Here is an 11,449-nt window from a genome sequence, read left to right as displayed (position 1 = left end):
ATCTTGGTTGGTACCATTTGATGCCTTGTCAAATGGTGTCATTTTTGGTTACCTTATTATGCATATTTGTATGGTCTTTTATGGCATGTTTGGAATGGCATGAATATGGTCAAGTTTGTAGCATGTTTTGGAGAGTGTTGAATTAGGAATTGATGATTAAAATGTGGTAAAATTTACATGTTTAGGTAAGTATTGTTGCATGCATTTGAGGTGCCATTGAATGACACATTGGTTAATTGAGTTAGGATTCTTGAATGACCGTGTGTCATATGATGACTTTTTTAGGTTGCAAGTCAGTGAGTTACACGGCTTAACACACAACCTGGCACACGGGCGTGTGACACAGCCGTGTGACCCTACTTAGAAAGTTACACGAGTGAGGACATGGGCTGAGACACGACCGTGTATACCTAATTCGAAGGTTACACAACCTACAACACGAGAGTGTGTCTCAGCCGTGTGAGGCACACGGCCTGGCCACATGATTGTATGACTCCTACTTTGCAAATTTTGCATGTTTTTCCTAAGCTTTCCAAATTGCTTCAAATTGGTCTCGATTTACTTCTAAGATATTTTTAGAGCCTCGAGGGCTCGATTTAGGGATGGTATGTATGTATGTATGTATATGAATAGTTTATGATTTGACTATATTATTGAATAATATTAAGTTTAAATGCTTTCGATTATACAATAATGCTCTGTAACTCTAATCCAGCGATGAATACAAGTTAAAGGTGTTACATTTTGAGTTCTCTTCTCCACTTCATTTTTGTAAGAGATTTGGATTCAATTCCCTAAACCTATTTTTTTCTCTATGGATTTAGGTTTATTTTTCTTGGTGATGGAAAATTAGGAATGTCAAAAAAAGAATTGTTTTTATATAAAAATTAGGGTTAAACCTCATTTATATTAAAATATTAGAGGGCTAAAATGATAATTTTTATTTTAGTTAAACTATATGTAAAGTCAAAATTTTAGAAATAATTGTAAGTCAAAATTCCATTGGAGTTTTTAACAATAGTGACTAAAATGAATAAACCATGTAACGTGAGTGTTTAAATTATAATTTTTTTTATTTTGAATGTTTAAAATGAAAATTTTAATAGTTGGGTGACTATTTATGCAATTTGCCCTAAAGAATATATATATATATGAGAAATACAAAGAAATAATTTGCTTTTGTTTTACTTTTGATATGTTTTTGTTTTTGGTTCATTGGAAAGTCGGTAGTAAGAATGGTTGGGAGTTATGTTATATGTTTGTGAGTTATAAAATGCATGTCCTGAAATAAATTTATAAACATATGGTAAATCTCGTCCATTTTATTGCCTTATTTCAGCTATAAAATATTAAATTGAATAAATGTTTAAGTATCATAGCAATAATTTAGGGTGCATTTTAATATTTTAATTTTTTACTTTATATAAAATTTTTAACAAAGAAATGTTGAATAAGATAAGTAGGTAGGTAGTTACTTATCACTTAATGTAGAAAATATTAAATTCATTTTATTTTATTAAAAAAAAAGGAGATATTCAAATTACCTTATTTGTTTTTCCATTTAAAACTACCCAAAATAATATAAAATATTACATTAATAAGATTAAAATTAAAATTAAATATTAAAAAAAACAATACCAAATAACATAATTGTATTCAATACTTATATTAATTAATTTATCCAATAATTATCTAATATAAATTCAACACTTATAAAATTTAGTAGTAAAAATTCAGTAATTAATTTTCAGCATTTAAATTTTTTAGTTTATCAAACACGTACTTAGTGAAACCTTAAAATTATTAAAATTGAATATAATTTAATTTGTGATATTAAAATATATAAATAAATCTAATGTATATTTTTAAAATAAATGACATAATAAAGAAAAAATAAAAAAAAATCATACCTTGAATTGTGTACTAAATAATCTAATATATGTATTGATATATAATTTCCTTTGGGCATTGTAGCATTAGATTTTAAAATTTCTTGTTTCTCTATTTTTTTTTACTAAATAAAAATATCATGAATTAATGTGAAACTTAAAACTCATTTTATATTAATCATTTTCATCATCCAATAATAACCATACATGTAAATACCAATTGAGTTTTAACTCAATTGGTATGGGCATTGTTGTTAATGTAGGAGGATGTAGGTTCAAGTGCGCTAAAGTGCATTATCCTCCAATTTATGAGTTAAGGAGAGGTTATGAATATTTCTAGAATTATGTAAAAAAAAAAATTGATATAATCACTACTGTTAAATTTTATTATTATTGGGGTTTTCTTTAACAATTTTTTGTTATCAACAGAATTATTGAGTCTATTGGGAATATAGTTAATATTCAACATTAGAATATTTTATTTTAATGCTGTTAATCAGTATTTTAACTTAGAAAATTTCCATTTATGAAGACTAGAACCAACTCTTGTAGTTGGAGTTAATTAGAATTATTTTTTATGCAAAAGAAAAAGAAACTTCTTGTGGGTTTCACCATATATAAAAAGCCTTTGGTGGGGGCCCTAAAACATATATTTAGCTAAATCTTCCACTAGTTCATTACTTATAGAAAGCTTCACACATTTTCAATGAAAATGACCATTGCAAAAGTATTTGAGGGGACCAAATTTTAGTTTATGGTCTAATCATCACAAAAATATCTAAGAAAACCAAAATTTTCTTATATTTATATTATTTTTAAATATTAATGATTCTTATTATGCAAAATGGCATGAGCCACATTTATCACATCCTATTTGTAAATCATTCTAATTTAAGTCGTCAAAGTATAATATCTTATTAATTCAGAATTTTTTTTCATTCTAATCATCAACTTGAATTTTAAATATCAATTCAAATATGATGAACATAGATTTTACATGTTTAAAAAAAAGGATAAATTACAAAAAGTAGTTATTTTTGTTTGCTTTAAATCATATTTTAGTCACTTATATTTGAAATGTTATGTTTTAGTCACTTATATTATCTTTTTGTTACGAAGTAGTCACTCTACTGTTAAGCTCCGTTACCTTCTTAACAGCAGTCCTATGTGGCATTCGAAATGTGTTTTGAATGCAACTTAGATGTCATACGTGACAATCCAAATTAAATTTATTTAATTAAAAACATATTTTCATCCCAACAACCGGACATCCAAGTTGGCATTTAAAACCTATTTGGGCTGCCACGTAGGACTGCTGTTAGGGAGGTAATTGAGTTTAACGATAGAGTGACACTTTGTAACAAAACAATGACATAAATGACTAAAACGTAACATTTTAAACATAAACAACTAAAATGTAATCTGAAACAAACAAAAATAACTATTTTTTAATTCACCCTAAAAAAAATACTCAAAGATTGTCATCAAAATATGATAGACGAAATTTTTAGCGTGCCAATTCCAAGTTGTGATTATAATAGGCATTATTTATTTAAAATTTTGGTAGTTAAGCATTGATTTAAAATCAAAATTATAATTTAAAGAACTGATTTAACTAAAACAATCTATTTTTAAAAAAAATCAAAATTTTAATACATTATTTATTTAAAAAATAAAATAAGAAATTCCACTTAAAGTTTCAAATTTTATTTTTAATTATTTTAGAAGCAATCTCGTGCTACATCCCATTCATAAACTCAAAAAGAAAGCCACGTGTTAGGATTACGAACAATGATTTATTTGACTCTCCAACTTTTAAAAAATATTTTATACCTGTTTTAGCTTTTAATTTTATATTTTCTCAAATCACCCTAAAATGGATAAAAAAATTAACATTTTTTTTACTTTGTTGATGTGACATACACGTAAATTGCTACATGGATGACATGTCAACATTTAATTAAATTTTTAAAATTTTAAAATATAAAAAAATATATTTAGAAATTAAAAATCATTGAAATTATTTTAAAAGTATAAGAATTTTTTATAATTAATTAAATGCTGACATACCATCGATGTGATAATTTATATATATTACGTTAGTAAAGTTAACAAATATAATTTTTTTTATCTATTTTAAAGCAATTTGATAAAAAAATATAAATTTAATGATTAAAATATATTTTTCTGGTTGGTAAAGTTGGAAGAAGTATGTTTATGTTCTTCCCTATTGTCATTAAAAAAAACGAAAGTAGCCACAAATTAGCCTTTTTGGTATTGTTTTAAAAGAACAAAGGATCCCACCAATCAAAATCAACCACACAATTATGTCACTGCATGCAATGGAATAAATAATTAAAGGGAAGTAAAATGGTAAATGTGTCAGATTCTGAAGGGCATTTATGACTGCAAATGTTTTCTTCCTAAAAACCTACCTCATCCTTAATCAGACAGTTGGGATTTTCAGACAGTATCAGTGGGGCCCACTTGTTGTCTGCTGGTTTTAGCCATTTAAAATTCTGCTTAATTTCCCAAATCTTCATTGTAATTAACGCTACTTATTTTACTATTTTTTTTCTTTTTGGTTCAACGCTATTTATTTTACTATTTTCTTTTATGCTTCAACGCTACTTGATTTACTGTTTTGCCCTTTTCAGTTGGAGACTTTTTACTTGTTTTGTTTTTTTGGTAGATACGCTACTTTAGAGATTTGAGGGATTTATAAGTAATTTAAATTATATAAAATATAAATAATATTAGATTTATTCAATATTTGGATTTGTACTTATTTTATTTAAAGATATATAAAAGTATGAAAATAGATGGTGTCATTCATACGCAAATTTAAGGTTGAAAGAGGTCTAACTCTCTAAAATAAAAAAATTGTTATTTAATTTATTTAAAAAATTTTAAATTAGTAAAGATAAAATTACACTTTAATCTTCTTAAAATTATAAAAAATTAATCTAATTATTTAAAAATTATAAAAATATAAATTATTAAAAATTAAAATTTTATTTTGACTTTTTTTTAGTGTCATTATAATAATATTTAAAAGAAAGAATTTTTTTGTAACATCATAACTGAGTTGACAGCTTGATTAAAAGTATCATCAATTTAATAAAATGCTTATAGATAAATAAATAATAGCTATTTTTTTATAAATTATTATATTTCAAAATAATATTATTATGAAATAAAAAATATGATGCACATGAAAAATAAAGGTTGGGGGAATATTTTTTATTCTTATTTTGAAGTCCGACTAGACTTTGGATTATATGCAGTCTAACATGATTTTCAAATATCAAGAATGTTGTCCAATTAATTACGATGGAAGCCAGAGATTTTTTATAAAAGATTAGGATTGAATTATAAAATTTTAAAAGATTAAAATGGTTAAAATAGGGTAAATCTTTATTTAAAAATTATTGAGAAATAAAGGGAGAAGCAAAGAATAAAAGGAGACCGGATGTTGACAAATTTCATGTCACTGTTCTTAGAAGTTCGTTTGTTTGTGTGAAGATTTCTTATCCCCAATCTCTCTCTAGCACCACCCCAAAGCATTCAACTTTTCAATTATTTTCTTTTTGCCTTTTCTCTCTCTAGAATCCAAAAATAAAAATTATAACTTCAACAACATTCTTCTTTTTCTTTAAGAGAGAGAGAGAGAGTGGCCCAGTAGATTGAAATCTTCATCTCTTCTCTTTTCTTTTTTCTTTCAATATGATGATGATCTAACCTCCTTTGATGATTTTACAGAACACCCACTTTTTTTTTTCAGCTGAAGTTTATTACTGTAAATTTTTTTTTTTGGGTTGTTGGAAAAGCTTTAATCTTTTGTTGATACTCTGGGAAGTTTGGGAGCTTTGGAATTATGTATGACGGGAAAATATAGCAGCTAAATCCATGGGAGAATCTTGAAGGTGATGTGATTAGAGGATGTGGGTCCGAGGTAAATTTTTTCTTCCTTTTTCATTTTCTGGTAATTTGAGTCATAGATTTCTTTTATTTATTATCTTATGATTTGGTTAATTTTTTTCCCTTTTTTTTTAATTTCTCTAGTGTGATAAATTTCGGGATTATTGTAGTTTTGTAATTGAGTGAATTAAAAAAAAATTGATTGTAAGCTTTTTATTTCTTCATCTATTTATGATTTTTTAAAAAATATATATATATATATTTAGCTTGTTCTATGTGTTCTGTTTGTGGTTTCTGGATTGGGGTTGATTGTAATTTTGATTAGATTAGATGGATGACCTTAAATTTTGTAGTCATATGTTGAGCTATTAATATTTGATAATATGCCTGCGATCTAATCTATTAACTTTGCTTACTAATTTAGCATCTTAATTTCCCCTTTCTTCATAAATTCCATAGCATTTTGCTTTATTGATCATACAGTTCCTAACTTTTCTCCTTTAGCAGCACCATTTTTTTTCTGAAAGATTTTGTCTTTATCTGGGAATCTTAAAACATGGATGAAGTGAGTGTGGTAATTCATTTATGATTTTCTAGCTTACATTTTAATTTAAATCTTTTGCGTTTGCTTTTGATGGCATTAATTATGAATTTAGGATTATGTCACTTTTGTCATAGTATTGAAAGTAATTAGTTTTTGGAGTACCAAAGGAAGCTGTTTGATGAATCCTTGTTTTAATGGCTGTATTTACAATGGGACTACTATTGCAGCATGCATCATTTGAAAGTGGGGATAAGCTCAATGAGGGTGTTTTATTTCTTAATAGTATGATTCATCGTATGTCAAATTAATTAGACTTGTTTATTGATTTCAGGAATGGGAACAAAAGTTCAGTCGAAAAGCTATTTGCCAGGATTTTACTCAATGAGGGATTTCAACGAGGACTCTAATGGTTGTAGCTGGCCACTTTATTGCGGGGATAAAACCTTGACAAGCGGTCAGTACTACAATAGCTTTTTCCCGAGGGCCATTGCAGATGTGTATCCTGAGTATGATAAGGACCGATTGAAGAGAACAATGCTTGAGCACGAGGCTATATTTCATAATCAGGTAATAAGGTCTCAGCTGATTGCATGCCCATATTTATTGGTATTGTTTATATGGCCCTGTTTTAATGAAGTCTAGCTTCGCTAGTTTCACTTCGTTTTGTCAATATTTATGTCTGAGTCCACTGTCTTTATCCAGGTTTCCGAGCTTCATCGCCTGTACAGAATACAAAGGGACTTGATGGATGAAGTGAAAAAGAAAGAATTACAAAAAGATCAGGTTCCTACTGGACCATCATTATCATCAAGCTTGTTAGCGTCACAAATTACAACTGAAGTTGCTCACAAATGTCATATCCCCAACTTCCCCAAGGCAAATTCTGTTTGTGGTAGACCATCTATTTCTGGAGTTGAAGATGCTCATTCTTGCCTTAGTTCCGTGAAGGGAAGCAGCATCCAAGCTGGTCCCTTTTTGTCCAAAAATGGAGTTAATTTAAAGGATGTTGAGGTACTAGAGTGCAGGCCTACAAAAGTGAGAAGGAAAATGTTTGATCTTCAACTTCCGGCAGATACATACATTGATATTGAAGAAGCAGAAGAGTTTCGGAACGACACAGCATCCGAATTTTCAACTTATCTTCCAAATGGAAATGGGAAAATTGAGCCAGAGAGTGATGGGAAGCCATTTCCTAACGGTGTTGGAAAGACTAGTTGCCACGGAGATGGTTCAAAATCTGATGCATGTTCAAAGGGAAAAAGTTGTTTGGCTGACTTGAATGAGCCAGTTGAGATTGAAGAAACCAATGGTTCTGCATATCCTCACTTTTTGCCCCATGATCGCTATCATAGAGGTCATGAACTGTCAGCTAAACCAAAGCCAGAACTTCTTGGTTTCCCAAAAGACATTTCTGTGAATTCTCATCGCCAAAGTGATAATCGGTCCATAACTAATTTGTATGTTGAAAACAATGAGAATGCTAGAGGATTCCTTTCCCATGTGCTTGAAGCTGGTAATACTCGTGAACTACTGAACTTGCATTATGTTCCTTTCTTTAAAAGTTTTTTCATTTGTTACCAGCTGAGTGCTGTATTATATTCTTTGGTTTTGGTGGGATGGCGTTAGCCTGGTTTCTATGCCACGTCTTATGCAGATGATAATGGACACTCAGGATTCCATTTTTATTATCTTGGTTTGCAGGGCACAGTAAAGGCAACTCAATGTCTATTTCACAAAGTTTTCAGGCACAGAAGTTGCCTGTACCGTACCAGCAAGTACAGGTTCTTTTCGAGAAAGCTCATGATCCACCAACGTTTTCACTAACTGACCGAAGCAGGGCGGATTTCTCAAGAGACAGAATGCTTCAAAGTTTTGAAGTTTCAGGAAGAAACCATGAAATCTCCAATAACAGCCATCCAGAGTCAAAAATGATTTCTAAGGTTAGTTTGAATCTGTTTGCTTCTTCTGATACGGTAAATCCATGGTCTCATTCGATTTCTTCTATGGAAAAGCCTTCGAGCAGCTTGAACCAGAAGTCATTGTCAGTTCAGACTCTCCCATCTTTGAATTCATATGGTCCTTATAGTAAGAGTTCTGGCATATCACCCCATAGCAATGAGAGTTTCAGCGAGAAAAGGAAAGAAAGTAGCAATTCTAAACTTAACCCTGCTTTTGGAAGTGAATTTTCCTATCGGAACGGTTTTCATTATGGATCCTCGTCGGGGTCCAAGGAACTTGGAGTTCAGCTCTTTTCTACCAGTTATGGTAGTAATGTTGGTAAGGTGGTCTCTGAGCAGTTCCCTACTGACAACTGCTCAAACGGTGTTGATATGAAGTCTGCTATCGGTGTGAATTTGAATGTGGTGCTTTCGAACAATTCATCTAACATGCCAGTTACGCAACAAGGTCCTCAAATAGATTTACGAAGAAAGCATGAAGGCCATCTACCAGGGCTGCCATGGCTAAGGGCCAAGCCTGCTTGTAAGAATGAGGCTATAAGTGCAAGAATGGACTTGAACTTGAATGTTGGAGAGTTAATCTTCTTTCAATCTTCTTCGAAGAAATCGACCAATAAAAGTGAGACTGGAAATGGTTTCAGTCAAATTTTTACACAGAATGTGAAGTCAATTTCATCCTCCAACAATGCCGATGCCAACAGGAGTGAAATAAGTGAATGTCTGCACGATAAAAGGATTTTAGGGGTTCCCATTTTTGAAAAACATTATGTTTCTGAGAACGAGTCTTCTTTTACCTCCCCATATGTATCTGGTTCTCAACCATCTGAAGGTGAAGCAGAAAATAAGGGGAGAAATGTGTTACTTGATATTAACTTACCTTGTGATGCGTCTCTTGACGCGAGCCAAGACAATGTTGCAGAGAATTCGGCCATAGAGAAGGAAGCAGATATGAAGATATCAAGTTTCAGACATCAAATTGACTTGAACTCGTGTGCTGTTGAGGATGAAGCTTCTTTTATACTGAATGTTCCAAGCACTGCTAGGAAGATGACTGGAGGAATAGATTTGGAAGCTCCACTCATTCCCGAGCCTAAGGATGTCATTCATGGAGAAGAATTATCAGAAAAGGCACACAACTTACCTCTGGTATCAGCAGAAAGCGGAGATGAGTCCTTGCAGGATGGACCTATGAAGAGTGCAGCTGAGGCAATAGTGGCCATCTCATCATCCGGTCATTGCAGTCATTTGGATGATGTCAGTTGCAATTCATCCGAAACTTCTACCACAGACCCCCTTAACTGGTTCGCTGAGACAGTTTCCTCTTTCGGCAAGGACCTTGAGAGCAAGTTGGAGGCTATTTCAAGAGATAAAGACAGGGGTCGAGATGAATCTTCTTTAGAAGAGATTGATTCCTTTGAATCAATGGTTTTGAGACTAGCAGAAACCAAGGAAGAGGATTACATGCCGGAGCCTCTAGTTCCCGAAAACTTTAAAGTGGAAGAAACAGGAAGTACCTCATTGTTAACAACACGAACACGAAAGGGCCAAGGAAGGCGAGGAAGGCAGCGGAGGGACTTCCAAAGGGACATCCTTCCAGGTCTTGCTTCTCTATCAAGGCATGAGGTCACACAAGATCTTCAAACATTTGGAGGGCTTATGAGAGCAACAGGTCATTCATGGAATTCTGGATTGACAAGAAGAAATTGTGGTAGGGGGAGGCGACGTTCGATAACTACCTCCCCTCCTGCTTCAGCAGCAGCCACAAGTCACACACCATTAATGCAGCAGCTTAATAACACTGAATTGGGGCTCGACGATGGAAGCCTTACTGGATGGGGGAAGACAACTAGACGTCCTCGCAGGCAAAGATGTCCCGCAGGTAACCTACCATCTCTTGCATTAACCTAATTACAAGGATACCATAGAGAGAACTAGGTCAATCATTATTTCTTCACATTTGGAAGAGGTTATCGTGATTCTCGGGTTTCCTTTGTACATATCTTAGCCTGAAATCTGGCTGCACTTGATTGTCTGTCTTTTGAGTGGTTATAAACAACTTGCATTATTCATAAATGATGTTACATGGTTTCTTCTAACAGCAAGATATATGACACCATTCCTTAGAGTTTTTTTTTTTTTCTTCGAATTTTAGTGTAACTATAAGAGCCCTTTGAATGTTTCCGGTCGACTCTGAAAATGCCTGAACTTTAAAAGGCTTCTTTTCACGATGGAGTCGTAACTTATTTTTGCCCTTTCATTCAATATGTTTCATGTAATAGTTGAGGCTATCAATGATTATGAATTTATGGTATAAAATCAAGTGGATGAGATGAGAGGAAATGAAAAAGAAGTAGAAATTTGGGATTTGGGGTGATCTTCCCATGTGAGAACAAAAGATTAAAAACAAATATTGTTTGGCTAATGTGAAATATGGTACGGTATTAGATGGGATTGAAACATTGAAATGATTTTAGAAGACAATTCATTTTAATTCAAAATAATCCAACCAAATAATTGGAAATGTCCTTAACCAAAAATATGAATCTAAAATGACTTGAACTTAAAATAATAAATTACAAAATGAATATTATTGTGTTAAGTGAATATTTCGAAACCAAAATAATATTTAATTTCATATAAAATCAGTCTTAAATTTCAATGAAAAAGTGTGAGATATTTAGCGGGGTTGGATTAGAATCAATACAACTTAGATTTTTCTAGTTGAGTATAGAGCAAATAATTAATATTTAATTTGGGATTTTGATAAATACATTTTTAAACAAATAATAGTAAATAATGTTCATCTTATATTATTTCGGGAAATAATTTATGTTTTTATATTATTTTGATGAAAATTTAGTAGGAAAAAAAAAAAAGGAAGAGAGAGTGGGGAGGATGGGGAGAAAGGGCGCGTGAAGAGGGATGAAGAAGATCTAAGTTTTGTAGGGAGCGTGATTGTCAGATCCAAAGTTGTATAAAATCCCATTGCCTTTCCTTAGATTCTCTCTTGCCCAATTGCCTTTCTTTCTATTATTATATCCACCCAACTCTACTTTTCTTTTTTCTTTTTTTCTCTTTTTCTCTTTTTAATTATAACTCACCCCCTCGGCTATACCTCACTTTTCAGATTGGTCCCT

General features: G+C 31.5%; 1 protein-coding gene across 2 annotated transcripts; it reads left to right on the top strand.

The window, feature by feature from the left end:
* The first annotated feature begins 5,346 nt into the window (after positions 1–5,346).
* LOC107894203 (uncharacterized) lies at positions 5,347–10,408 on the top strand. Of its 2 annotated transcripts, XM_041086012.1 has the most exons (5): positions 5,347–5,844; positions 6,686–6,921; positions 7,057–7,867; positions 8,056–8,294; positions 8,367–10,408. In XM_041086012.1, exons 1-5 carry the CDS (start codon positions 5,832–5,834, stop codon positions 10,218–10,220), a joined length of 3,153 nt encoding a protein of 1,050 aa, XP_040941946.1. In that variant the 5' UTR covers positions 5,347–5,831; the 3' UTR covers positions 10,221–10,408. The 2 variants fall into 2 exon arrangements, with proteins under 2 accessions (XP_040941946.1, XP_016674926.1); XM_016819437.2 differs by having other exon boundaries at positions 8,056–10,408.
* Positions 10,409–11,449: the final 1,041 nt, after the last annotated feature.

This window comes from Gossypium hirsutum, chromosome A13, assembly GCF_007990345.1.
Source record: "Gossypium hirsutum isolate 1008001.06 chromosome A13, Gossypium_hirsutum_v2.1, whole genome shotgun sequence".
NCBI lineage: Eukaryota > Viridiplantae > Streptophyta > Magnoliopsida > Malvales > Malvaceae > Gossypium > Gossypium hirsutum.
This window is presented reverse-complemented; position numbering and strand designations above follow the sequence as displayed.

Coding starts and splice junctions, on each gene's coding strand:
- LOC107894203 (XM_016819437.2), top strand. Junction 6,922..7,056: donor AGGCTATATTTCATAATCAG/GTAATAAGGTCT, acceptor GTCTTTATCCAG/GTTTCCGAGCTTCATCGCCT. Junction 7,868..8,055: donor TTCCCATGTGCTTGAAGCTG/GTAATACTCGTG, acceptor CTTGGTTTGCAG/GGCACAGTAAAGGCAACTCA.